Source organism: Sclerotinia sclerotiorum, genomic scaffold, assembly GCF_000146945.2.
Source record: "Sclerotinia sclerotiorum 1980 UF-70 scaffold_5 genomic scaffold, whole genome shotgun sequence".
Lineage (NCBI taxonomy): Eukaryota > Fungi > Ascomycota > Leotiomycetes > Helotiales > Sclerotiniaceae > Sclerotinia > Sclerotinia sclerotiorum.
This window is the reverse complement of record NW_001820831.1, coordinates 279,105-306,543: the sequence shown is the minus strand read 5'-3', so window position 1 is coordinate 306,543 and position 27,439 is coordinate 279,105. Positions and strand designations below refer to the sequence as shown.

General features: G+C 41.6%; 10 protein-coding genes across 10 annotated transcripts; 2 read left to right on the top strand and 8 right to left on the bottom strand.

The window, feature by feature from the left end:
• Positions 1–2,798: 2,798 nt before the first annotated feature.
• Positions 2,799–4,315, bottom strand: SS1G_04098 (hypothetical protein; the record flags this gene model as incomplete). Its single annotated transcript, XM_001594241.1, has 6 exons — positions 2,799–2,880; positions 2,951–3,343; positions 3,398–3,724; positions 3,781–3,995; positions 4,056–4,119; positions 4,209–4,315. The coding sequence occupies 6 exons, from the start codon at positions 4,313–4,315 to the stop codon at positions 2,799–2,801; spliced, it is 1,188 nt and encodes a 395-aa protein (XP_001594291.1).
• Positions 4,316–5,905: 1,590 nt separating this feature from the next.
• On the bottom strand, positions 5,906–6,529 carry SS1G_04097 (predicted protein; the record flags this gene model as incomplete). Its single annotated transcript, XM_001594240.1, has 2 exons — positions 5,906–6,010; positions 6,233–6,529. The coding sequence occupies 2 exons, from the start codon at positions 6,527–6,529 to the stop codon at positions 5,906–5,908; spliced, it is 402 nt and encodes a 133-aa protein (XP_001594290.1).
• A 412-nt stretch (positions 6,530–6,941) lies between these two features.
• SS1G_04096 (hypothetical protein) lies at positions 6,942–8,487 on the top strand (the record flags this gene model as incomplete). Its single annotated transcript, XM_001594239.1, has 2 exons — positions 6,942–7,486; positions 7,536–8,487. The coding sequence occupies 2 exons, from the start codon at positions 6,942–6,944 to the stop codon at positions 8,485–8,487; spliced, it is 1,497 nt and encodes a 498-aa protein (XP_001594289.1).
• Positions 8,488–8,985: 498 nt separating this feature from the next.
• Positions 8,986–9,888, bottom strand: SS1G_04095 (hypothetical protein; the record flags this gene model as incomplete). Its single annotated transcript, XM_001594238.1, has 2 exons — positions 8,986–9,635; positions 9,690–9,888. 2 exons carry the CDS (start codon positions 9,886–9,888, stop codon positions 8,986–8,988), a joined length of 849 nt encoding a protein of 282 aa, XP_001594288.1.
• Positions 9,889–10,196: 308 nt separating this feature from the next.
• SS1G_04094 (predicted protein) lies at positions 10,197–10,553 on the bottom strand (the record flags this gene model as incomplete). The annotated part of the gene is made up of 2 exons (XM_001594237.1): positions 10,197–10,304; positions 10,449–10,553. 2 exons carry the CDS (start codon positions 10,551–10,553, stop codon positions 10,197–10,199), a joined length of 213 nt encoding a protein of 70 aa, XP_001594287.1.
• Positions 10,554–12,462: 1,909 nt separating this feature from the next.
• Positions 12,463–15,370, bottom strand: SS1G_04093 (hypothetical protein; the record flags this gene model as incomplete). The annotated part of the gene is made up of 5 exons (XM_001594236.1): positions 12,463–12,725; positions 12,908–13,921; positions 14,129–14,262; positions 14,687–14,832; positions 15,299–15,370. 5 exons carry the CDS (start codon positions 15,368–15,370, stop codon positions 12,463–12,465), a joined length of 1,629 nt encoding a protein of 542 aa, XP_001594286.1.
• Positions 15,371–16,135: 765 nt separating this feature from the next.
• Positions 16,136–18,059, bottom strand: SS1G_04092 (hypothetical protein; the record flags this gene model as incomplete). The annotated part of the gene is made up of 4 exons (XM_001594235.1): positions 16,136–16,636; positions 16,692–16,965; positions 17,016–17,589; positions 17,639–18,059. 4 exons carry the CDS (start codon positions 18,057–18,059, stop codon positions 16,136–16,138), a joined length of 1,770 nt encoding a protein of 589 aa, XP_001594285.1.
• A 1,298-nt stretch (positions 18,060–19,357) lies between these two features.
• Positions 19,358–19,675, top strand: SS1G_04091 (hypothetical protein; the record flags this gene model as incomplete). Its single annotated transcript, XM_001594234.1, has 2 exons — positions 19,358–19,403; positions 19,479–19,675. The coding sequence occupies 2 exons, from the start codon at positions 19,358–19,360 to the stop codon at positions 19,673–19,675; spliced, it is 243 nt and encodes an 80-aa protein (XP_001594284.1).
• Positions 19,676–20,901: 1,226 nt separating this feature from the next.
• Positions 20,902–23,286, bottom strand: SS1G_04090 (hypothetical protein; the record flags this gene model as incomplete). Its single annotated transcript, XM_001594233.1, has 6 exons — positions 20,902–20,985; positions 21,215–21,591; positions 21,775–21,835; positions 22,218–22,389; positions 22,593–22,795; positions 22,867–23,286. 6 exons carry the CDS (start codon positions 23,284–23,286, stop codon positions 20,902–20,904), a joined length of 1,317 nt encoding a protein of 438 aa, XP_001594283.1.
• A 1,918-nt stretch (positions 23,287–25,204) lies between these two features.
• Positions 25,205–26,586, bottom strand: SS1G_04089 (predicted protein; the record flags this gene model as incomplete). Its single annotated transcript, XM_001594232.1, has 4 exons — positions 25,205–25,844; positions 25,900–26,099; positions 26,340–26,461; positions 26,514–26,586. The coding sequence occupies 4 exons, from the start codon at positions 26,584–26,586 to the stop codon at positions 25,205–25,207; spliced, it is 1,035 nt and encodes a 344-aa protein (XP_001594282.1).
• Positions 26,587–27,439: the final 853 nt, after the last annotated feature.

The following is a 27,439-nucleotide window of genomic DNA, read 5'->3' as shown; positions in this document are numbered from 1 at the left end:
GGACCTGAACCACGAACAGAAGTGCATCATTTCAATGTTCACTCATATTGCCAGAAGTAGCAAGATTATACTGATGTAGTGAGGCAAAGGCCTGCCATTCCTCAACTCTTTCACGAAAACTTTAAATCTTCTTCTATGGTGATGGGATCGACGGGCTTCTATCAATGGCTCGTCAATTAATGGTCTTTTTCCTATAACCAACGTGGATATCGACCTGTAACCAGTTTATTTTTACACTACGCACAAATTCGAAGATTCCAGAATCTGTTCCCCGGTACACCAAACGTGGATGGATGTCCCTCATCAAAACGCAGTTTTCAGTGGACTATTAATTGAAACCTTTATGTGTTTTCGTAGAGCGAAAAAGGATAGATGAGACCCGTAGTGACATAGAAGTTGGATTCGCGAGACTAGATATGTAGGGAATTTCAAGGTCGAACCCTATCACATGCATGTAGCTATAACTATCTCGACATGCCTTCACCAGACTGAAAAAAGGAAAAGGTTTATTTTGAGGTGTAGGATAGATGATTCAATAAAGTGAGATGCTCTCATGTCATCGCTATGACTACACAAGAGAACAGAACAAATCGAAAACTAACTCAACCACCCAGCTGCTAAGATAATCTCCATAGTAGGTATTTTAACGAGCTGAGATGCCCATTTCACATACCTCTAATCCATTTTCTAATGTCCTAATTTCAGAGAAATATGAACAACAGGCTGCAGCGATTTTTGCCATGCTAATCATTTTCCCAATAATTTTCTTTTTGTTGGTCTGAATTCGGTGGATCACATAGAGTAAGCGAAACAAGAGGGGCTCTGCGGTCACGGAAGCACCATGACATGGCTTTCAAGTATTAAACTACTCAGCCAATATCATATATCCTTATAGAAACTGGCCGCCGGTAAAGTTAGTGAAGTCCCTCGAGTATATTAAATAACATATAAACATACGGGATTTGAGCTCAAACCTCTCTATCCCTCGGATATTTTACTCTCTCTGTACAGTCACGACTCACTCCAATGTTACTTCTCTTCAGAAACAAATAGTTTTCCCACAAACTATAAAGCTATATACCTCAATATTGACATTCTAATGAGTTTTTATATTTATTTAAGCTCGACTTTGATCACTATCCTTACACTTATCCATCATAAATGGAATAAAAATCTCCAATTTACTCTCAGTATATTTCCATATTACCGCAAACTTGAGATAAAAAGTACACTCGAGAGTTTGCACTTACTGGATAAATAAAGTAACTTTATGCAGCAGATGCGAAAATATTGAATAATTAGAGTGAAAAAATAATTGTTTTCTAGTAGTTTTATTCTAAAATAATAATCAGATGATAGAAAATCTCATCATATCTCATCTGATCCCATATCATGTAGTAAGATGTGTATACACCAAAACAGGAATATAAAATTTTCTATACCTATCTAGGTACCTAGGTATCTTTATCAAGCTTTTTTTTTATTCACTCCCTCAATCTTCTCAACCTCTACACTCCTTCAATACTCCTTCTGAACCCCGATCTCTAGAATCCGAACTTCAGAATTTAAACTCCCCGACTCGGACATTGTTTTACCTTCGAATTTCCTTATCTATAAACCAAATATTCAGCTACCCATCAGAAACCTAGAAAATCCAAATCCAAACCCAAAAAACTCTTATCGCAATCTCCCATGATCATCCCCTTGTATACCAAAAGACATAGAACCTAGATATCTACCTAATATCTATTAATTCAACATCTCAACTCTATCTTCCAACATCTCAACTGTACCACTAGTGAATTACTAACAATAACAACTTCTAAAATAAAAAATCATAAAAATTGCTGTATAGATAGTTAGTTAAACAGATTATTAGCCGTAGCAAAATCCTTATGATTTGTTGTGATACGAGAGGGATATACAGATATATTACTATATAGATAGGGATGAAATGAGTAGAATGAATAAAGCGAATAAAAATAATATAATTTCTCTCCATGTCTCAAAATACTCTTTATAAGTTATAACTGACATTATACAGTATCTACTGTGCTCTTATATGATTAATAACTCGCTGATTATATGGGGAGGTAGGTATTAAAGGTTTGAATTAGAGATTATTGTTACTCAGTATACATAATAGATCAGCCTTATATATCTACCGAGCTAGTGCCTACCTTATTTTCATCATATATTCCAAGTGCTAGTGCAGATTCCTTCGGTATTATTAACACGAATCACGTTTCCAACGACTTTTATATAGCAGGTAAAGTAATCTCACATAAAAAGAAGTAAGATAAGTAAGACTTGTAAAGCACATCATAAAGCCTATACTTATAATATTATATTATACACGTGAACCCCCACAACAATCAAGCAAAAGCATCATGACTCAAGAACTAAAAGTACAAGAAGAGAGTTAAAGAAACAAACATCCTCTTCTTTTTCTAAAAAAAAAGAAAAAAAGAATAGTTCGAAAACCCCAACCAACTATTATAGAATTTGCAGCAATGAATCCACCACACCACACCAACCATACCATACCATCCATGAATTTCTAACTCCATTTTTTCTAATCACCACCGTGTATCATATCATATCATAAAATCTTTATCTTTATCTTTATCTCATCGTCAAATCTCGTGAATTCGTGAAAAACATCTTGTTGGAGTATACCAAGCCAACCAAGCAGGCCAAGTGGTCAATTCTTGTAAAAAGACAGACAGGAAGACCAATTCGAAAGTATCAAGCCGATATATAGAGGGAGGGACATTGGTTATATAGAGGAGGGATGTCTAGGCAATCTTTTCGTTTTCTCTATAGGCTAGAGTTGGGGAAATGGCTTCATCGTCGCCTTTTTCCATTGTCATCATTGAGCTGGAGATTTGAGATTAGTATTTATTGAAATAGCAAATGTGTGAAAGGAAATGAGAATGCGAGGACTTACATTGGATCACTACGAGAATTGGCAAGACCTCTTTGATCACTGTAAGAGTTCAAGGGTTCACCAGAACGACCAGTGCCACGATTGGTGAAACGGGAACGGGTTGCAACAGAGAGGAATTCCCCCATAGCCTTTCGACGAGCAACGAGTTGATCCATCCAATCTTTTGGTTTTGGGCTACCATTCTCCGTATAATTTGAGGGATTTTGCAGACGAGCAACCATTTCCGGGTGCATTTCGATTTCTTGTTTTTGGTTATCGAAGGAGCGAGCTTTGAAGATCTTTTGTACAATCTGCCAGCAGCAAATAATATTACCCACCCAGATGGCCACTGAAGATTCACGAATGTACCAAAGTTGATAAGTTGTTGTCATAGGACTGGCGAAATTATAGTATCTAAAAAAGCGTTAGTTATCGATCAAAAATTGAGGCTGAATTGGAATAACTTACTTGTTTAAAATAGCCGCAAGGATTGTAAATAAAGCGAGGGAGAAAACAGCCATTAAGACAGCTTTGCGCTTGGGTGGTAAACGTGCAATATAGAACATCCAAAGTGGGATAAGGATCAATCCGAGATCTGAGCTGATGTTGAAGACCATTTGAACGATAGAGTAATGCTGATAAGTCGCACATTGTTTATCTTGAACGGGAACTGCCCAATATTGTTGGAATGGACGGCAGACACCAACGTAGTAGACAAACATAATTACGACGTATCCAACAATGATATATCCCATGAGAATCTTGAGTGCCATTTGCAAATGTGGAAGATTGCGGCTTGAGCGAGGTTAGCTTCGAAAGCGGGTGTGAGATGAAATGGGTTTTAAACTTACCAAAGACGCCACAAGAATAACCAAATGCAAACTTTGACACACCAGGTAGAAGCAAGCATACATTGTTCAAGTGGGATGACAATAATCGAGCCATAAACGCGTGAAGCGACATCCTCAGGATCAGCTAAAATTGCCGACAGCTGTTCTGGAGGGAACAAATTTGTTTCATAACGAGCGGAAACATTAATCAAGACCAAGAGAACGGTATAGAAGCACTTGGATTTTGTTAGATATAGACTGTAATAGCTCAACATAGGAATGATCATAATACGTACCATAGTAAGACTCATAAGCCAATCTTCAAACCTCATCTTCGCCATGACCCAGATGGCATTGAGACTATAATGAAAATACGCGTCAGTTAGGCCATCACGTATGGAATGCTCGACTCAAGTAGCTTTCATTAGTATATGTGGATATTTACTTACATTCGGAAACCGAACAAGACAAAAGAAGGAATGACAAAACCAATGGTATTGTGAAGAAGTTCGGAATTTGAAGGCGAAACAATCCCACGAGGAATTAAAGGAGCCATCTTTTCCTTGAGTAGGTAGGTGTTAATGACTTCAGTAAAGTGGTGATTATTAAAGAATGTTTGTTGATCAGACGAGGTTGTCTGGAAAAAGGTTGATTGTTATATTTGACAGGAAGAGGTTTTCAAAAAAGAAAACTTCTCCTTGGGAAGAGTAACAACTTGAAGAAGGAAGATAAGGAAGAGAAAGAAGAGACCGAAGATAAGGGAAGAGAATTTGAAGTAGAAGTTGAAATTGAAATTGAAATTGAAAATAATTCAATTGAATTTGAAGACCTTCACCCTCTTGGTGAATAATAATACCTCTTCCTCCCGTCCCAAGATTGACGCTAGTACCAACTTTAAATTTGACACTCCGTCTCTTCATGAAGTCTGCTGATGAAAAAGGAAGCACGAACACCAACATCCAAAAAGGTGAAAAGGTGAAAAGTAAGAGATGTTCTTTAGAAAAGATAAATATCGTCTGAAGAAGAAATTTCACAATCTACGAGATGAAATTTGAAGTCTCACAACCTTATCCGATCTTGTCCTACTTCTCTGTTATATCGAATCTCCAGCGCTTGGCTATTTGGATCGGCAAGCATACAAGCATACCAGCATACAAACATACAATCTCGGACTCGAGACCTGAAGATGCAAGATGCCACTGTACTTCAAAATTGAGCAACAGGCAATCTTATTGATCTTGTTATGCAGCCCTACTCTCCAGTTGATGCCACCCCTCCGGTTCCTAATGCTCTTCGGAAAGTTACCATATCATTGCTGACGGGTTCAACGATCTTTTTCTAGGATTGGCGCCACTAGTTGAGATGCAAATCACAGCCTCTTCGACTTCACAGAAACCAATTCTTGATCATTCAACGGGAAATTGCATGTTCGAGCAAGGTCGCTACCCATGTATCATACGTTAGAGCTTGGCACAACCGTGAAACAAATCAAGACCAATTCTGCAAAGGTGCAGTAGTTGTGTAAGGAGAATATGCAGTTAGCCGTAACAAGTGAGTTCTTTGGTCATTGTAGCGAGAGTTGTTGCTGACACACCAAAAACATTGTTGTCATCTTCTAGCAAGAACGATTCTGCAAGGCAAGCAGGGGCATAACATACTAGGTAGAGATGCGCCAAAGCCACATACCTTTACATGAACTATAATATCACAAATTGAGCCTCTTGAATCTTGATCCGCGTTCCCACAATCCACGGAACACAAAACGATCGAATTGCACGGAAAGGAGAGTCTGACAACGATCAGAATCTGGGGAGCTGGTAAAGTTTGTACTCACTCGCACTACATGACTACGATACAGTAGTGCTATTCTGGATCGCCGACCAAAGTACGGGATACCGATGATCCGAGAATGGCATACGGGAATGCTCCTACAATTGTCAAATCTGCATAACTAGGTAAAAGGAAGCATTAAGGACAGTAAGAAATGTTTGCCATGCCATAGTTTGCGTTCGGATCCATGACTAAATTCAACGACCATGGAATGAAGTCTTTTGAAGGGCACTGACAGCCGTCTACTAGCTCAATTTATAACTCCAACGCTATGCTCAGTCCGTGATTGCCCATTATTCATAATCATCCACTTATATCATGCCACAGGAGTAATATATGCTTTTAATGCTTTCACAGCATCACCATCATGAGCCTTCAATAACTCTGTGGCCTTGATCTTTGTCAATTCGAGTCCCTCAACCTGCGATAGCAATCCAATTAGCCTCGAACACGAAATTCAAGCAATGAAGCATAGCCAGAAAGCGATAAATTGGGATAGGAAAGGCACAGCGTGATCGACAAAGAAAAGTTTGTCTTGAGTGGATGTGATAATGGCTAAGAACAAAGACTTTATTTCAAACAAAAGGATTGAACTCAAACCAATGCTCAATGTCAAAAACCCCGTATACTAGAATCAACATACCAATAAAGTAACATCGGCTGCTTCAACTTTCACTATCTTCTTCACAACCTTTTTCTCATCTCCCTTCTTTGCAACGGTTCCATTTGTAGCGCCTGCCAACCTATCCATAGCTTTCCGCACAGCCTCTTGATCTATCTGTTTTGTTGCAGTAGAATCATCTTCACGCGGAGCATCGAGGGAGGAAAGAGCAGCAGCTGCTTTCCGATCTTCTGCCGACTTGGCTACTTGAGGGATTTCATCATCTACATCGCCTGTGGTTGCACCTTCGACTACTGTAGGAGGTTGAGCTTCGGACATTTTGATAATAAAAGATTAGGGCTTGATGGACAATTGTTTGCACAAGGAGAATTGTTAGAGTGATGCGTAAAAGGATCGAAGCACAAGTTGTTGATTGATTAAGACAATAAGTTTTGGTTTGGTTTGGGCTGCAAGTTCCACATCTGTAGGGCTGACAGGCCTGTATCGGCAAACGTAGCCCGGATAAGTAGCCTGATAAAAGTTAACAGTAATAACCTTCCTTACCACCAAATCACAAGCTCGAGCCAAGTGATCAAGGCACATACTTAAATTTTATTTTTATTTCACCCCGCACAACAATCACGTTATTTTTACAGCTTTCTTTACTATTTAAGTCAATTCGTCATCTCGTTACAACTTTGTATAGCTTCAATTTTTCCAATTTAGGAATTACATTACGACTCATTTCAAAATGCCAACCTTTGGTCCTGGAGCAGAATTGGGAATCAACTACGATGGAGCACCTATGGACCGCCCCGTTGAGTCATTACCCCGCCAGGTTGAGCAATGGTCACCAAGCTCTTGGACTACAAAACCAATCAAACAAGATGCGATATATGAGGACCGCAAGATTGTAGAAAAGTCTTTATCAAAACTTCAACATCTTCCTCCCATTGTCACCCCTACAGAAATTACTCGGCTCAAGGAAAGTCTACGAGATGTTGCTCTTGGCAAGGCTTTTCTCCTTCAAGGTGGTGACTGTGCTGAATTATTCGACTACTGTGAGGAGAATGCAATTGAATCAAAGATTAAGCTCTTACTTCAGATGAGTTTGGTTCTCGTTTGGGGTGCCAACAAGAAAGTAGTCAGAATTGCAAGAATGGCGGGTCAATATGCAAAGCCGAGATCAAGCCCAACAGAGATGGTAGATGGCAAGGAGACACCATCTTTCAGAGGTGATATTTTGAATGGTTACGATGTCGAGGAGAGAAATTTAGACCCACAGAGACTTGTTAGGTAAGCATATATCTGAGAGCTATCACGGTACTTGACTAACCCGCAGCAGTGCATACTTTCACTCTGCAGCCACTCTCAACTTCATTCGCGCATCTCTATCATCTGGTATTGCCGATCTTCATAGTCCAATGAATTGGGGTCTTGGTCACGTTCGGGATCCTGAGTTACAAGAGAGATACTCGAAGATTGTTGATTCCATCAGCGAGAGCTTACGTTTCATGCGTACTATCGGTGCAGATACTGCTGATCAACTTCGAGGAGTTGACCTCTACACCAGTCACGAAGGCCTTTTACTTGAATATGAACAGAGTCTTACTCGAAGACTTAAAGATCCATCTCAAAGCCCACAAGCCGATGCAAACAGCAGTAAGAATATTGATCCTACTGAGGACGGAAAGGCATACTTCAATACATCGGCACACTTTCTCTGGATTGGTGACCGAACAAGACAAGTGGATGGAGCACATATTGAGTACTTCCGTGGTATAGCTAATCCAATCGGCGTTAAAGTGGGCCCTACGACTTCTTGCTCAGATCTTTTGGAGCTCCTACGAAAGCTCAACCCAACATTAGAAGTCGGCAAGATAACACTCATAACTCGCTATGGAGCTTCGAAAGTCCGCACACTTCTTCCCAAACACATCCGAACAGTTGAAGATAGCGAATATGCTCGAAGTGTGGTTTGGCAATGTGATCCAATGCACGGAAACACAAGATCTACATCAACCGGCATCAAGACGAGACAATTCACAGATATCTTTTCCGAACTTCAAGAAACTTTAGCAGTTCATCAAGAAGAAAGAAGCTACCTTGGAGGAGTTCATCTCGAATTGACCGGTGATGCTGTAACGGAATGTACAGGCGGTAGTGAGGGACTTGCCGAGGAAGATTTATCACTAAACTACACGAGTTTCTGTGATCCAAGATTGAACGAAAAACAAGCACTAGAAATGGCTTTCTTGATCGCGGGCCATTTCCGTGAAGGACCTACTAAAAATTAGATTAAATGGACAGACACAATTTAGTACATATTATCGTTGTCTCTGATTTAATGCTAGGACTTGGAAAGTCAAATATGCTTCTTCTTGCTTAGTGACTACGCTCTTTTTTTGTGATTCTCTATTCCTATTTTCATCCTAGGAACGTTAGAACATTATTTTTATGGTGAAGTTTGAGGTATGGTGAGATATGATGAGATTTGGTGATTGTGATGATGAACATAAGTATAAGTATAAGTATAAGCACACTCTCCTCCTGATGAAGAAGAAGATATTAATCCTTTTGGATATAGCTAGCTTGTTGTCAGGATGCATGTATGTCAAGCTACTCTTTTACGATATCAATAGGGATGTATCTTAGTTTGTTTTGTTAATGGCATTGTAAATTATTGACAGTACTCCCATTCATTCATTCATTCAGCTAAATATATACAAAAAAGTATTCCATCCTCTCCCAATACCCATACCTCAAAACCAGTTTCGATGTTCAAATACTCTGAATTATATACAGGTACCAACAACATTAGCCGTGCTATTCTTAATATAAGAATACAAAGGATTAGAAGCCCCCGCACACAAAACCCCCTTAACAAAGACTCCGGCAACAAGATTCGCCGCAATCGGAGAAGTATGCGTGTGATCATTGGGGTAATAAGTATTAACAATACTAGCACCAAGGACAGCATATTGATTGGCGAGATAAGTACCGTGATCAATGAAGCTAGACATGCTTCCGACATTCTTCACAACCTCCTCGCCGTACCCCGTGAAGCGAGGTGATGTATATGAACATGTACCAGTTTCGCATGTGTTATCAGGGGTAGGAGAGGAAATGATGACGTGGGCACCTTTGGCGACCATGAGCTCGGTTGCGTTGGTGAGATAGGTGGGGTAGGTTTGCACGATTACACCAGCGGCTGTCGTGCAGGTTTCGTTACCGGCTCCTAGGCAATCGGAACGTCCGTTGTCGGTTGGAGTGAGGGATCCTCCGTCGTTGTGTCCGAATTCAATGATGACGATGTCGCCAGATTTGATGGTGGCAATGACTTCACCGAAGCGGTTTTCATTGGTGTAGGAACGGGCTGAGCGGCCGGCTTTGGCATCGTTGACCACGGGGATGTTGAGGGAGTATGGGAGGTATACACCCCAGCCTGTATATATTAGCTACAGATATTCACAGGTGATGTTTTGTGATTTGTACGTACCTTGAGTTCCAGTTCCGCCGCCTCCGAGAGCCATGGTGGAATCTCCACACATGTAAACGGTGGGTGAAGCAGCTGCTGCGGCATGTACTTCGGCTCTAGGTAGGTTTGAATCAACGGCTGTTGGTGTTACATGACTGAATGGAACAGCATGTGCAGCAGAGGCCAAAACGGCCAAGAGGAGTTCAGATGTGGTCTTCATGATGTCTTTCTAGAATTACCAGGTTTCGAAATTGGGATGTGTTATAAAAGTAAGAGTATGACAATGAAGCAGAATATTGCGACTTAGGTGTAAACTCAACAGGAAATCGATGAGAATGATAGAGCAAGAAGAACACGAGGATATCGTCGTATGTTATTTATGTAGAATATATATACCGAATACTCCCCCACAAAACAAAACAAAACAAAACATGATTCCACTCGGAAGATTTACGGAGTACGGAGTAGCTGAAGAAAGCCATCCATTCTACAATAGGAGTATGCCGACACCATGTTTTCCCCGACACTTTAACTGCCAAACGGAGTCGAGGAGGTGTATATTCCACCACGAGATTTTCCCGTCATGAGATAACCCTTCCCCGCAGAAGCGCTCAAATGGGATTTATACAGCCGAAGCTAAAATCTGTCACAACGGTGTTAACAAACAAGCTTAGCCAAGAAAAGCATGACGCTTTGATACTTCGAGTTTGAAATAGAAGATCGCACGGATTTTGCCGGTAGGCGAAACGTAATTCGTGCAAAATAGATTGCTTTACCTACCATTTGTGTTATTGAGGAGGCGGGGGAGGGGCGCTTGTTATTGTAACGCTGAACTACCGGTGAAGAAAAATTTCTGATGTAATCAAGTCTGGTGGCCTCAGGCATATTAGGTTATTTATCGGAACTTTTGTTGTTCCGGTGAAGATGGAGTTTCGGAGATTGGAGGACTACTTGGTTCCGTAACACCATATCCAGACGTTTAACTTTGATGAGCAGCATTTGTATCCTGAGTCTGAGATCAATGTCTTCTGTTTAAACTTAGTATGGAGTGATAGTTGCATTTGGCCTAGAGCTTTTGCAACAATTGCCAGAATGTGCAGGAAGTCCTGAACTGAACATTGCCACTTTCCCACCGGAATTTCCGTATCTGGTAGTCAAAAAACTTAATCGGAATCTGATGATCTTGCCTGGACTTCCTGTTCTATCTCTACCATTCCTGGTAGTCCTGATGAACTTGTCGAATGTTTAGTAGTCGTTCTAGATTTCTTTTTTCCTCTCTCGGTTGCAGTTATCCCCACCCATGGATGTCAAATAATCTAGATGATACAAGTTCATCCGATTAGCGACAGGGAAAATTAAACATTGCCAAAGATACTTTCAAACATGCATGGATAAGAGCTATATCTAGAAAGTCCACTTCTACATCAAACTCCCTTCCTTGACTAATATTGAGTAAGATATCAACACATTTTCGTCGATGGCGTGATCCCCTTCAGCTCTGTCGTTTCAGAATTATCAGTCCACTCAAGAAAGTCGACGGAAGTTTTGCTGATATCTCTTGCTAAATTCTAGCATACTGGCTTCAAACAGATGTGACTGGCAACTTCAAGAATGCATGGTCAGTCATGCATGTGTTATATGATTCCCATTGATTGGGTGAGCGGAGGTTCGTTATGGACGATATATTTGACGCTCAAAACATGCTGTTATCACAATTACTTTTTGGACAAGGTACACAAGTTGTAGAAAAAGAAAATGAATTTATCCTCTACCAAACAACCATCCACTAAAACCAATTTTCTCTTCTGAATGTAGTCTGACCGACTTGAAATTATCAGCTTTCATGTTAATTACAAACCAGCAGATATCTTACCACAAAATTTGGAGGATGTTTATCCACCGAGTGCTGCAAACTCATGAATCCTTAGATGGATTCCCTTCCTGCACTTCTCACGTCATGTTGTCACTTCTCATCGAATCCCATATTTCAGTCCACTCCGACTCCACTCCACTTCCACGCTTTTCCTCATCCAACTCTGCACACCCAAATATATGATCCTGCATTGAACCAAATTCTAGAGCTCTGGCGGGACACAGCTCCTGAAGTCTACAGGCACATCAAAGTAATTGATGTCCAAGAAGTTAACCCACAAAAGGACACCTGCCCATTTTGACGTGAAGGGTTGACGAACCCGGTATATTGCTAAGGTATAATAAAACACGGCGTGCATTCCTGGTAAAGTGAAATTAAAAGCAGTCTGTCATACTGATGATTAGCATATGTCACCATGGTAAGATAGATTCATGTACCTTGATTTCATCAACTATACTATCGAACACTTCAGGCGTGATTATTGATGTATTTCCTCCTTCAGTGCACAAATTTAAATACCGAGATACAATTTTAGATTTATGAGTTTTCGTTACTCTAATTTAGTAATTTCAACATGATTCAGTGATGTGAAGTTATAGTTTTGTTATCGATCTATCCCCCTTTTCAGATTCGTTAAGCTATTTATCCGTGTCATTAAAGCGAATCATTCAAGCCATTCAAGTCATAGGTTTCACATACACACAATTCAATTACTCTTGTAAAGACAGTTCTCCAGCAAAGACAATACTCATATAATAATGTATTAATTACTTCATCTCATAGTACACTATTATGATACCATCGTATTAAGATATTTCTACCCTCAATCATTGAAGATAACCGACTAAAAGCCATAGAGTCACAAATCCTAGAATGCCGCCCAGACTAGTAAAAGCATCAACTTCTCCAAAGAATCAGTATTTACCATCTATGAAAGGGCTCTCCCTCAAGTCGTTCTTGTAGTCGTTGCAGTTGAGCACGCATAAACGGATTCAGCGTAGCAGGGTCAGGATTATCAGCAGGAATTTCGTCAAAAAAATCATCCAATTCCCCCAAAATAGGGGCAGCCTCACGATTACGGTCGTCATGGAAGTCAGCGTCCATCTCCCAGTCCTCATTTTCATCTGCAAAGGGACCACCAATATTTCTATGTTCCATGGATATGTGATCATAACAATGTTCGTCTTTCTCAAACGTATCAAGACAAATCCAGCAGATATGAATACCGCATCCAGAACAAATAATGTGGTTGCATCCTTCAGTCTTCTCCAAGGTGTTTTACATCTGGGGCAATCCTTGCAGCCATTTTCAGACTTAAATTTCTCGAATGCTTCTTTTCCATTAGACTCCTGATATTTGTACTCACCACAAGTTTGCCCATTGTGAGACTCGTGACATGAGATACAAGTCTCCGTGAGATGTTCGGCGCAAGCGCGGGACTTGACAAGGTGAGTAACTCGGTAGATTTGTCCGCAGTCTGGAGATGGACAGTAATGAAAGTCCTCTGGATGTCGACGGATATATGAATGAAATGACGCTTCAAGAAGATCCTCGAAAGTATTGGAGGTCAGGTATTGTTGGATCTCCTCTAATGAGAGTGTGACCTCACGTTTATCAGCTGCACAATTGATAGAGACCTCTTTGTTACCAGATGCAGTAGAGGAGCACAGATTCTCAAAGCATTGAAGACAATACAAATGACCACAATGCGTACGGACTGGAGTATCAGCAGGACACCAACAAATGATGCAATCATCCGCCTTGACAAAGTTGCTAGTAACAGCACTCTTGAGATTTAGGATTTCCATCGCCTTGTGATAGTTCTCAGGTCCACCGGAAATTAATAGCTTCTTTGGACTTGATAAAGTATCAATAGAAGCAACATCTTTTCCAAGAGCTGACACCATCTGCTTAAATCCACCGTTCGATAACCAACGAAAATTGCTTCGATTGAGCACGATGGCATAAGCTTCCAGTCCTGACGCAACCATACTTTGAAGTGAAAGTTGGGCGCATTCGATATCTACGGGTGAACCACAAATGCGAAGCTGTTTCCTTGTATCACGATAAATTACTACACCGCACTCGTCCTCAACTAGTTTGAGCTTATTCAGACATTTGGGTTGCATAAAATAATCGTTCCAAACTGTTCTACCGTCAGCCATGGCAACTGCACCGGTCAAAATCTCCTCCAGCTTATCCTTGGCCTTCAAAAAGCTCTCTCCAGGCTCTCCCTCAATCTTCAAAGAAGTAAACTTCTGGGAAACATCAGTGCTTGGATATGCTCTGATTTTGATATACTGCTCAATCAATAAATTCTCGTCTGCCTCGATTTGCAATTGTACAGCCAAATATATCTTTGTCATGACCTCGAATCGAGCTATAGCGATTTGTTTAACCATCAGCTTTCCCGTCCCTAAAATATTTATGTTTCTGTTGTTTAATTGTGAAACCGCTTCTCGAGCATCTGATTCATCCTGGAATCAAGCTCTTACTTTGACTCTCTTGGTCAGTGGGCGTAGATCCTGAACAGGCTCCCAAGACTCCAGAGGGCCGATCGCCGAGCACAATTCCTTGACAAAATTACTAGTCATTTCGTCAGATGCTCCATAACTCGCTACGCTAAAGTCCAGTTTCTCCGGCGTGTGTTTCTCATCCATGGTAGTCAAGATGTCTTCTTCATCCGCAGAGGCTGGTACGTTTCTCAATATGCACAGAAACCTGTGGTTTTGGTCGGTTTGGAGATCAGAAAGAACAGGTGAACACTTCAACTGCTCGCCCATAACCCTGTAGTAGCCTTCATTGAAGTTACTGCACGTTATACTGGCGGTATCCTCGTCCGCGTACTTCAAGGTTGCTGTCTTTGTAGATCGATACCAAAAGAAAATCACTTTTGTGGAAGTCGACTCCGCGTGAAGTTCCAGAGACGGAGGACAAGCGGGTAGGGACTGGGCTTGCCTTCAATTTGGAGTAAAATCCCAATCTGCTCCAAGGTGACTCCAGCTCTTCGCTTAGAACTGAGCCTACCGTGGAGCATCCGAGTCGAAGGTATGCACAAAGTAAGCGTGGGGTGCCATTGCTAGCAACTCGAATGCAAATTTCAGATTGATCAGTGCCCACTCTATCCAGCATAGTCTCAATATACCCAATGGTGGCATTTTGTGGCAAGCCAGTGATTCGGATAGTGGTGAAATCAGATGGTACTAAAACTTTGTAGACTTGCCCTCCATCTTCAAACACTGCCAAACTTCCAGAAATCGCACGTGCGATCATACCATCCGGTATTTTATCCTGTGAAATATTAGAATAAACGTCGATTGATAGCCGACTGGAAACACAAGCCATACATAATTCTTTGTGACTGCAGGGACTATTATCAAGGGAGCTGAATTTGAAGGTGTTTTGACTGTGGTGGAGGAAATTAGCTGAGGTTCCCGACTTGTGCGTTTGTTTGGTCGATTAAATCGTTACCAGGCTCTGTTAAGGTATGTTCAAAGTAACATCTGTTTCTCTTGGTACATTTCCCTTTGGTAAAGAAGCTGCAAACTCTCTTGAGAAGCGGACTTCCTGGGGAAGCTGCTGTTATGAATACATGACTGAAAGGACAATCATCGCCTTTTTGACAAAGCCCCTTAGCAAAGAACTTACAAGTAATCAGCTTTTGTGCTTCAGGGCGTAAGGGCCGTATAGTAAGCGGCTTCCCATTTTTTATATTTAACGAATAGGTAGGCTGAAGCGCGTTTGTTTCCATGCTCACATCATGGCTGTATTGACAAGAGGTGCCACGACCGCATCCAGCAGGAGTTACAAAATACTTGCAGGGTAACATCATGGAGATTTGATCTTCTCGTCGGATGGTTGGAGTTTGAGAGTTGTTGGTGTCTTGGTTACTTTGGATGGGAAGAGTGAAAGTTTGATTGAATGGATGTTTCCACCTAATAAGCCTTAACTGGCGTTGCAATCCCAGACTAGGTAAGCTGATAGTTCGAGGACGTGATGGAAGTGATTACAAATTTGGTGAAGATTATTGAAGCGAAAAAGCAGAAAAAAAGGCCATCGGATGATTTCCCCTAGACCTCTGTCCAAACAATCGATTTATTATCTAAATGCCCCTTTGGAACTTTCAATAACAAGATAGTGCCACAGCAGGACAAAAAGTATATCCTTTACCACTTTATCTTTGCCACAATTAAAGAAGATCAATGTTTCAAATGGCAAAATCATGCGGTTCCACGCGCCGTCGTTGGATGAGGTTGAAGATCAAAGAATCGAAGGCAAAGTGAGTTTGAGTGGTGAGCCTTTGCTGAATTGATGAGGTGTGAAATCAATGATCTTTTAATGAGTGTAAAATTCCGAAGTTGTGCCGGAAAGTGGTGAATTTCTTGGTTGATGTTGAGAGATGAAAGAAAGATGATGGATGAATTATTTTTGAGGATGTAAGATCTTATTTGCAAGAAGTTCAGCTAGGACAAGCCAGCAACCTTTGATCAATGAGGAAGGAGTGGTGGAGCATCTCATAGGATGGAACTTCCAAATTTTCGAGACAGTTTATCTTTTCAATCATCTTCTCCTCCCCAAAGTTCCCAAATCAGTCTTATGTCAAACTTTCCCATTCTACATATCTTTCGGAACCCGTGTGTCCCGATGCCAACAAAATTTCAAAATCCTCTTGCGCCGACCCAGGTTTCAACCTCAAAGGCCATTTCTCAACCACTGTATTCTTACTCTTGATTTTCAATCCTACAATTGGGCCAATTTCATTCAGACGACAATGCTTCTGAAATTTATCAAATGGTCTATCAAAGTCCCTAAATGCAGATCTCGCATTAAGATATTTGATGACTTCTGGATTGTATGTTTCTTGATCAATACGCGAGATAGTAGCTGCATCAAGAGTCATGTAGTTATTCAGTTGAGCTATTTCTGCTTTTATGCTACCAATGTGGTCATGTGCATCATAGTACTCATGCACAGCGTTTAGGAATAAGGCTATGAGTGTAGCGTGCGGGTTTTGTGATTTTTGCTTCAGGTATGGAGCGAAAGTCGCGAGGAGTTTCGGGGGTCCAAGGTAGCCACGATCTCCAATATTTGATACCTGAGAACAGTCAGCGGTTGAAATTTTTCACCTCGGGAACGAGAGGATGCTCTACCTCAATTCTATCAAAGAAATTCCCCCCAGTGCCACGCTCGTCTAGAATCCCTGGCAGATCCATGGCATCAAGCCCACACAGTTGGAACCGAATTTTCAAATTACTCATTCGTTGACAGAATTCTTCCAGTTGCTTCAGAACATAAAAGTAGAGGCTGCCATAGACATCGTTCCGAGAGGGTGGGGGTTTCGACATGAATTCATTGATAGCCCATCCTTCCTTTGGATCTGCAGAGTCCATCATTGGCCAAAAGTCAGTGCTTTGAAACATCGTTCTACCATTCCATTAGCTATCGTATCTCTAAAATGGATGGGATGTACCTACGGGTTTGGTGTATTGAACTCTTTACGAGAATTTCCAAATGGCAGTAGTATACCATCAGTACGAAACTTGACAGCACAAACACGCCAAGCAGGTGGTTTAATATAGAATGCTCGATCAATATAATCTTTTCTTGATGGTGCTAATGTAGTCTCTACCATCACTTTCCGGGCTTGACTTGCTGTCAAACCACTGGGAACTTTGAGAAACGATGGAAGAAGATCCCATGAAGCCTTTGGTAAGGTCAAGCTCAGCTTTCGAGTGCCGAATGTCCAAGTCTTGGACTGTAGAGAGCTCTCAGGACGATCCCGAACTTTCATGCAAACATCTTCAATCAGAGGAAGGATTCGTTCTTGGACTTTTTGCAACACTGATTCGGGTACAAATGCAGAATACCACGTATGTAGCATAATATCCGCTGCTTCCATGGGGTCAAATAAGAGAGCTGTGAGGAGCAAGATTGCATTTCTCGCCACAATATCGAAGTCCCTATCGTTGATCACAATCTCACACTTCCCTGTATACGCGACCGGAAGTCCGATTATAGACTTGACAACGTTTCTGATATCTCCAGATGCTATTCAATTGTCAAATTAAAGTTTCCCACGTCTTCAAAATCATCTTACCTGCGAACAGCATATTGAATTCCTCTGGAAAGATTTCTCCCTCATTCTTGCCACGTTGTATCACATCTATCGCAGGAACATTTCCCCATAGATATTTCTTACTTCCATGCTGAACCATAGTAACCCATTCATGAACTGGCGCATTAAGATCACCACCCGGGGTTATAAAAGCCGGCACTCGTTTCTCCGCAGCCCATTGAGGTTTCCAGGATTTCTTCAGAAGTGGAGAGTGACAATCCTTTTTATGAGACTTCCAATGTGCGGCTTGACAATCTTTGCTGCAATACTGGACTAAGAGGCACTTACTGCATGCCTTTGATCCAGCTTTAGTACACAGAGTTATTCCATTGTCATCTCCAGCCTGGTCATTGTTGGCGCACATAGGCTGCGGGAATGTATGTATCTGAGTAAATTCAGCCATGACAAAGTCACGATCATCAAATATTATGGACTGGTAGGTGATACTTCTTCAAAAAGTCAAGGTACGAACGCAGCCTTTTCATAGTGAGCTTATGCCTCAATCTCAATTATTCATAATATAAAGTGAATTCAAAACTGACTGGTCACACGGCAGAGGTGTCATTGCAGGGTGTTCATTGGAGCCACCTCAAAGCGGGATATCCAATGTAACATGGCACGGAATACCCTACAGCCTACCAAACAAAAACATCCGTAAGCAGCATACACAGAACTTTCGTTTGATCCTCAGGGCTCTAAAAAACAAAATTAAGAACTTATCATACTATTGGTTACGAATTTGTCAATCTTCCAACGATAGTCGAGGCTCTATATCCTTTTCCAAAACTACCTATGTTTTATTATTCTATTGTTCATGAGCTCTTGTTTGGTTTCATAATGCTATTGCGTAAATAATATCTTAATACCTGAAGTAGTCAGCTGAAAGAGAGGGAAGAAATAAGAATGAAGATTCGGAATATTCGAGCTATATATTATGATTGATTACATGAAGGATATATTAATACTGGAATCTCAAAAACAAGACTGAGTCTAAGTGAACATCACCAAATATACCAGCTATTATTATATTCCATATCGATTTCTTTCTTCTGTGGAGACATTCCCTTTATGATTTTCTTGCCTCGTTAACAGAGATCATCACGCTTCTTTTGGGATTGATAGGGCATGCTAGAGATAAATACCTTTACTCGTTATTCTTCTTCTGTAGATGTTCAGTATGCCTGTTATAGCTGCTTAAAGAATCTATCAAGATCCATCATTGGTAATCCAACTAGATCCAAAGACGATTACTATTAAAAGAACTTTTATGATGTGAGAGGAGCGTCATGAAAATACCGTAAAATCATTTGACGTGAACAGGAAATAAGACCCTACTGTGGAACGGAACGTGAAATTCGATAGTCTCGCGGGATTCATTTCTTGTTGGCTTTCGGCATTCTTGCAACCCAGTAGATGAAAAATATAGCAAGCGTGTTAAAAACGACATAGACGACCATTTAGGCTACATTCCGCCACGCATGTTCTGTTTCCAATCCCAGTTGCTGGAGTAATTGTTTGTCTGATCAACTGGACAGTACAAACAATCCGTGCTAGCTGTGGGATTTCTGAGGACTCCGCCTGCATACCGCATGAACGTTTCTAGATAATTGATACATGTAAAATTGGAGAAAGGAGGATCAATGTCAGAGCATTCGATACGTGTGTTGGCCAATCCTGCTAGAACCATACCATCAGTGAAATATGTCAATGGGGACGCTCGATAAACGAAGATTCAAAAACGAGGAAGGTTTTTTGGGGAAACTAGGACGCTAAAAGTTTGATTAGTCCTGAATTGGCTTTTATATAGTTTGATAGCACTTAGCCACAAAAGACGAGAGAAAGCTAGAAGCACAGCGTGGCAATTATACCGCCGTCTCAGCATACTCGATGCCTGTGCCTACAGCCTGTGAGAAGGTCGAGATCCATAGACAAAATAGCCAAATGAGGACAAATACCAGACCTCCACTTTCCACTGTTCCAAAGCCTGGATCACTATTGTGCCAGAGACCCGTCAGATAATACCAGGATACGAAAATAATTACAGAGCAGACAGTCTGCCAGAATGGTTCAACAATAATATTAGTAGTGAGGAACGTGATTCAGGAGTATGATTTAGACTTTCTCTCGCGAGCTTCAAATATAACGAGGTTGTTAGCAAGGCGTGGGATGATTTGTTGATCGAGGGTACTGAAGAGCTGAGAGATAAGAAAGATGGGGAAAAGAAAGTTGGTGAAGCCTTGCATATCAAGTGTCGTCTTATAGAAAGAGATACCATTGAAGAAGCACTATAATGATGTTAGGAAATGTTTCTCCGAAAAAGGACCAAGGTAGGACACTTACCACGCCAAAAACAGACAGCCAACTTCTAATATAAATATTTAGGATCTCTCCAGTATTCTTGGAAGATTCGTTTTGTCACGATGACTAGTTGTGGGAAGAACGAAGTAGCATATTCGCTTCGGACTAGTGTTTTCAACGCTTTGCCTTCAGGCAAGGAGCCGGATGTCATGGTAAGTTGTTGAAGATACTGCTGTGTAGCTTGGTGCTGGGTACTTTCACGCCACTTCTGTGCCCAGTTTGAGTCCCACTCGCGAGATTCCGTCTCCGCTAGTGGTTTTTCTGACCTCATTGTGCTCATGGAAGAATGATTATTGTGACTAAGGACGCTCAGAACCCACTCAGCAAAGCTATCTTCTGGTCGGCACAAAGGTGCTCCTAAAGTTTCAAAGTAACCTAGTACAAAGAACCCCTTGTCCATGATCTGCTATTTTGCGGAGAAGTGAGCATGTCGACCAGGCTGTCTGGCTATCGAGTCCAGAAGTCGGCTCGTCTTCACAAAATAGGGTCAGCTTATAACATTCCAATTGAGTCGCTATGAAATAAAAACCTAGAAATAGCACTAACTCCGGGTTTGCAACAAGCTCTACACCTATGCTGAGTCTCTTCCGCTGTTCGATATTCAGCCCTGTCACAATCAGCAATGGCATTCCAGCAGACACTTCATCTCTCGACTCACCACGACTGGCATATCCATCCACAGCTTCAGAATATGACCCCATTTCTAAGACTTTGATTACATTTTCGACGTAGTCTAACTTCTCTTTCCTCGACGTGGACCCTGATCTTCGAAGCGAAGCACTGAACTCCAAAGCTTCGCGAACGGTTGCAGTGGGAAGAGTGATATATTCCTGCTGAACGTAGCCTATCTTTCGCTGAAAAATTGCATCTCGAGTCGTGCCATCAATTCAAATTTCGCCACTGGCTGTTCCGAAACTTGCTGGGTTTGCTAATACGTCGAGCAATGTTGTTTTTCCGGCTCCAGTGATGCCCTGTCAAACTTCTGTCAGCAAAGAATTCTTGATCTATTTTGATCTAAATTGAAAGTACTATTACCATTAGAGCCGTCAATGTTCCTGGCTTGACTCATCCAACGATTTTACCCAAGATTTTTTTCCGTTCTTTCTTGGTCTGTTCTTCGTAACTCAGATTGTTCCAATGAAGCACTGATGACGGTCGTAGGATAGCCTCCGAGTGCTTATCAAATCCTTCGGAAGCTACTTGGTTCTCGATGTCCTGAGCAAATATTGGCGAGACATCGCGATTCTCGGCGTCAAGTACGCGTTGCGACTGCTTCTTGCCATGACCACGGTGAAAGAGCAGCAGCTCCCCCCTCCATCTCTGTGCTAGAATGTACTCTGTAGCTAGTAGATGGATTGCGCAGAATATTATCATCAAAGCAGTAATGATGCCGAAATTCATCCAAAGATGGCTCGGCTCGTATCCATATTTTAGAAGCAGATATGATGACCCTTGTATATTAGACTCTCCAGACTTTGCTCCCACGACTGGACAGATCTTGCCACCCATACCAGCCTGTTTAGAGTATCCCGGCCCGGTAGGGGTTGTGGATGAACAGCTAATTCTCGATCCTTGAGCTAGTTCATGCAAATTATCACTGTCTACTCCTATGCAAAATTCTAAAGACCACATGTACCTACCTCATTGATCATCAGGCTCTCATAAGCATACCAAATGGGATTAAATCGCCTAAACCAAGAAAGCCAAGGCTTCATATACGGTACTCGTATCACAAAACTAGTGTATATAATACAAAGTACAACTATGACGGATGTGGGTGTCATAGTCTATTCTAATGTTCTTGATAGGGAGCCCAAGGTTCTGAGAACCATGCTCATAGTTAGAACTATAAAGAACGTGAAGAGGACGTAGGTAAAGAAAGTGGAAGCGGTTCGCCGGAGATTCGTCATAAAATAGAGCGTGACATGAAACATGAAAGTGGTGCCGACTTTGACCGGAAAATCGCAAATAATTGCAGCCACAGCTTCTGTGAAAGGGTAATAAAAAGCGTATCGATTTTGCTTTTCCACGATAGGCCTTTGTGCCCACATGGTTAGGACCTAAAGAAATTGGCAACGACTCAGCCAACACCACAACAAGTGAGAGAAATTTGATAGCCTCAAACTGCTTACCTCAAAAACAGGTGAAAAATCGCATATCAATAAGAAAAAAATATGACAACGGCCCTCTGGTCCATGCTAACTCTTGTATCTGGAAGATCGTGAAACACGCTATCGACAACGATAGCAAGAATCGCGTTCGCGAAGACGGTTGAAACTGCAGGAATGTAGTTGTTGCGTAGAAGTAGTAGACCTCTCGGAAGACAGATCAGAATCTGCTGGCTGATTGGAATCGGGTAAGTGGCCGAGCGATTGCTAGATTCTGAAATTAGCGCGATCAAAAATCTCCCGACACAACGGCCCTAAACTTACTCTAGCATATCCTTCATCAAATCTGAACTCGTAATTGAATAGGTTCCTGCCCCAATCGATATTTTTAGTGAACGAGAAGAATTAAAAACCTTAATATCTTCTATGAGTCGCTTCCTCTCAGCACTTCGCTCCACGCAGCCACGAACTCCTCCAGTGACCTCGGTGTTTGACCTTCGAAGCCTTGTCGGACAATACGTTCAGCCGGGCTCGTGAGAGAGGTAAGGAAATCAGGAGTTGTCGCTCTGTTATCTTTTGCAAATCCAAGCTTATGAAAATAGTCGGTAGCTGAGTCGACAGGGCCAAAGTAAATCTGACGGCCTTCGTACAGTACTGTAACCTTGTCAAAGCTCTGGTTCGCAACATTAGCACTCGTGGAACCTTTTCTCAACCTCATGTCTTTATTATCACAGAATTACTCACATGATACATTGCGTTCGACCTTTGGTAGATCCTCATGACCACAGTTGACCGCAAAGCTTTCGTTGATTTCTTTAGCAGTGTGATGAATTTCTGGGCAGTAAAACTATCTAGACCACGAGCACTATATTCCCAGCATTGGAATTGAGCACGGCTGAGAAGTGCTTCTGCAATGCTTGTCCTTCTAGTTTCTCCCTCACTGACGCCACGGATTAAGTCATTTCCCATTTTAGTGTCGAAAGCGTTCGGAAATTCGAACAAAACTGAAACTTCTCGTCCCGTTGCTTGCGATACAGCGGTACTATTTTTGTCAGTCTCTCTTGTAGATGCCGCAAAGCTGAGGGTCTGGCCGACGCTGAGCTCAGGAAAATGCTTATCCGGCTCGGCAAGGTAGATGCTCTCGCCTTTAGAGTCCCGATGCATTTGGTTGTACGAAATACCAGCGTAATTAACCTGCAGCTTCTCTCCCACATGGATGCCGTGTGTGTCGCCAGACAAAACCTTAGAAATGACGAGCAACCGCTGCCGGGTCGGCCAAGGACTAGAAGCATCTCCCCAGGCAAAACTAGGCCATCAAGCTTGCGCAATATTTGTACTCTTTCTGGCTGGTGTAAGGAGAAGATTCTCGCAATAAGTCGTGGAAGCGCTAATGCGTATGAAGTTACAGTGTGTTGAAATGTCGCTGAGGACGTGAAGCCATAGCATTCAAGATCCTCAAAGGAAATTCCTAGTTGCAGCCGCTTTAAATTCTGCTATCGTTGCAGCCACTGCTGAAGGACTGTATCTCGATTAGTATCATCCATAGAAGCCGCCACTTAATGACTCTCAAAGCTGGATGTGGACTCAATGATTGGTTTGTTTGGACTGAGGAATTTCGAACTTCACAAAAGGCGGCCTAGCGTCTAGCTCAAGAAACACTCGCAGGTAAAAAACTTTTGTTTCGGGTCAATATAAGAATTTTACTACAAGCCGATGAAAGACCCTGTGTGACTGTAACCGTAAAAAAATCGACTTCTACTACCAATTGCAAACAAAAACTTGGTTGTAGTGTCAGGTTAGCAGCGGCGAGGTTAGGCTAATAGTGTGTGTAATCTTATTCCTCACCACTTAAGATTGTTACCGGCCTTGTTTATTTATAATGGTTGTACCAATATGCATGGCGAAAATGATAGATGCACTGCCAAATCATTATTGACAGTCCACCTTGTTTGATTTCGCTCAAGTTTCAATATGGTAACTTCGATACGTCGCTTAACAATTCTTGGTAGCTATCACGGTACGGAGGACGCCTCGAAAACTAATGCGACTATAAGGCATTACAGGGTATTGGTACTACAAAATGCCTGTAATTTTACACCCAGACCACCTAATTAGCATTATCTAATATTTAGCGAACATATAGTATTTAATTTATGATGATTTTTTTTTAATTCTAATCCTAATTGAACAACATTACAGAGCTAGAATGATTGTTTTAGAGCCTAATTAGTTACTAATTTTCAGGTCTCGAATTGAAAGGTCGAATAACAGCGTAGTATAGTGCTAATACCCTGTAAGGACCTATAGCTGCATTAGTTTTCGAGGCGTCCTCCGTATAGCAACTTTTTTGTTCCGAACGTTACGATTTCTGCGACTATAGGGCCTTACAGGGTGATATGCTGTCATTTTCCCATGTAGATGATGTGGATAAAGGTGAGCAAACTAAAGTGGACGAAGACAGTGCTGAAGTACTGTTGACATTCATACAGAAGACAGGTGCTCTCACCTCAGGCTGTTTATTTATTTATCAGGCATGAAAGGTTGGACGATGCAAAAGAAGAAAACTTTATGAAAGGCTTTTTGGTTACTTTGAGTTCTTGAGACGTGAAATCAGTTAGTGCTGAGGTTTTCAAGCTATAATCTATCCCGAGAGGATAAGCTGTAAGTTCTTACCCCCTTCATAGTCTTTGGAATTTAGAAATCATATCACATGATTTATATGTAGGAGCAGTAAATTTCTATTGTCTTTATGAATTATTGCCATGCTCATGATGAGAGTCTTAATGAAAATTGATTGATTATTTATTTTGATCTCCTGCAACGGGTTCAAATCAACAGCCCCTCGGGAAGGAGAATTTTCCGTAGATAAAGGATTCCTCGGCAACGATATTACCCGTCGACCCGTTGTATTTGCCATAAATTGTATGAAAAGAACCATTGATTGGTTATGAGGATGTTGGGGACAAGTACTAATAACTGATTGAGTAGAAAGGGGATTCAAACTTATAGGTAAATTTCCCGTTATGCCCGTGACTGACTATATAATATCGTGCACGATTTTCTATGGTTCTTCAGGACACTTTTAAACCAAGCGTTCAGCAGAGGTGTGAGTAGAGATATTTACAGACAGATATGTAGTATGACCATGGTCAGACATATTCCCGGGCCTGACTCCATGCTTTCTTGATGAGGGGCCACCATGAGACCAAATGTAATTGGCAGGATGGGCCCAGCTAGTTCCGTAGTTGATGACTCTAGGTGGATATTCTGGGAGTTTAAATTCTTTGAAGTCTGTGACGTGCTTGAATTCCGGATAGTGTGTCTCTTGTGACACTCCCGCTGCAGAAGAATCACAAACTGATGGTAGGGATTGGTCTTCGCCCATTTCAGTCAATGATGTCAAACTATCACTGACCATATCCAACTCATGATTTTCATTCCTTCTGGGTCCTCTTCCTGGTCTCGGTTGATTTGGGTCCAATTTGAAGTGGGTTGATGATCTGTTTCCGCTGCCGAGACTCGAGCGAAGTGACCTGATAATTGCGAGCTCTGAGATATATACCGTGACGAAATTCACGAAGCCGACGGTACAGCTGACGATGATAGTTATTTGATTTTCTAATAAGCAGAAAATAAGAACCAAGGTATATTTCCAAGTTACATCGTTGGTATTTAGTGCTTCCAATCTGTAGACCAAAGACAAAACACCGGCGATGACTCCCCTATTTCGTTAGCTTTAGCAGAATGCTAATGGCAGGTATGTGTAGCACGACTTACATTGAGGCAGTGCTAAAGACTATCAAGATCTGTATCTGCTTTCTTCTTGATAATTTGAGCCTCAGAATTACCGGAATAGGCAAGATGAAAATGAACAAGTCTAGCACGATGCCAAGTGCCGCTTGTACGACCCCCCAAATTAATTCCTTCTGTGGACGATCAGTGAATAACACACTGGCCACGTTTCGCCCACCCGAGGACTGCCAGTGATGCCGACAAGGGAATATTAGTAAAATACAGTAGCGCGATGAAGCCAATCCCAACTTGGATAGCGATTCGCATTCCTTGTTTAACTTCAAAAATCTGGTGAAACAGCAGGAAGATGGAAGCTTTAGAAAAGAAAAACACAAAACTGAGAATGATTAGTTGTGAGAAGACGATCTTTGGTTGCTGTTAGTCTCTGAACATGGACTTTAGCTGTGGCGGTATTTGAGACTAACCTTGTTGTATGTACCATTGTACCAGCACGCCCTTACGTCCCACTGATGGCGCGCAAATTTAGTCTGAGCAAGCATAAGTCCAGTTTCAACGAGTGACAGAATGAATGCAACGAGAATGAAGTCTATGTTTGTTAGTCTATCTATACAACCTGACAGGGTAGTTAGCTTTCTTACGATCGCTCCACCACATTTCTTTTCTGTTGGCAAACAATCTACAAGCTACAAAAACTATAGCAGCAATGGTCATGATGACGCATACCGAGATAAGTGCCGGGACGAGTGATTTCGGATTCCTGAAATTGCTGGTGGTGCCATTTGGTGGTAATCCCGCCGGTAAGATACACAGATCTAAACCAAGAGGAATATGATCCATGCTGAAAACGAAATTTTAGACGCGTGAAAAACGTCCTCAAGTATCGATTTGATGGCCTGGAGACGCAGGTTGGCTTATATAGGACTATCTTAATGGATTTCTTAAACTCAATATGAGTTTATTGAAAGGTGGAAACAAAAATTATAGAGAAGAGAAACTACTAGAGCGCATTTCAAATATGGATCTAAAAACAAGTATCATAATTAACATCAAAAGGCTATAGCAAAGTGATCTTTCAATTGGCTGAGAGGAAGCTGAAAATCGAATGAGGGCCAAGGGTCAATCATGTGTTGAACAGAATCAAGTCGCTTGCATCGCTTCGATTACTCGTTTGTTCATTACTTCGCACCCCTTTCTGTCTTCTTCCACTCTAGTTAGTCATTCATAAAACAGGTAAAATAGCACACAAACACGGATTAGATGGTAATTTTAGCTCAAAATCAGCCCCCATCTCAATCATCGTCGACTCTCCCTCCATTACCAACGCTACACCCACACCACAACTATACTATAGCTACTGCCGTAAGGAATCTATCTGTCATCTTTTACTTCAAGAAAGGTGATTTGTTGGTGTAGGTCAAAGAGGTAGAGTTTGATGAGTGCAGTTGAGAATGTAGAAATCTTACGGTGTCATTGGAAGTGGGGAAGGGGGTGGAAGATGGAGGCGAGAACCTTGAAATTCTTGTAGACATCTTAGCTCCGCATCTATCTATATTTGGATATTCAA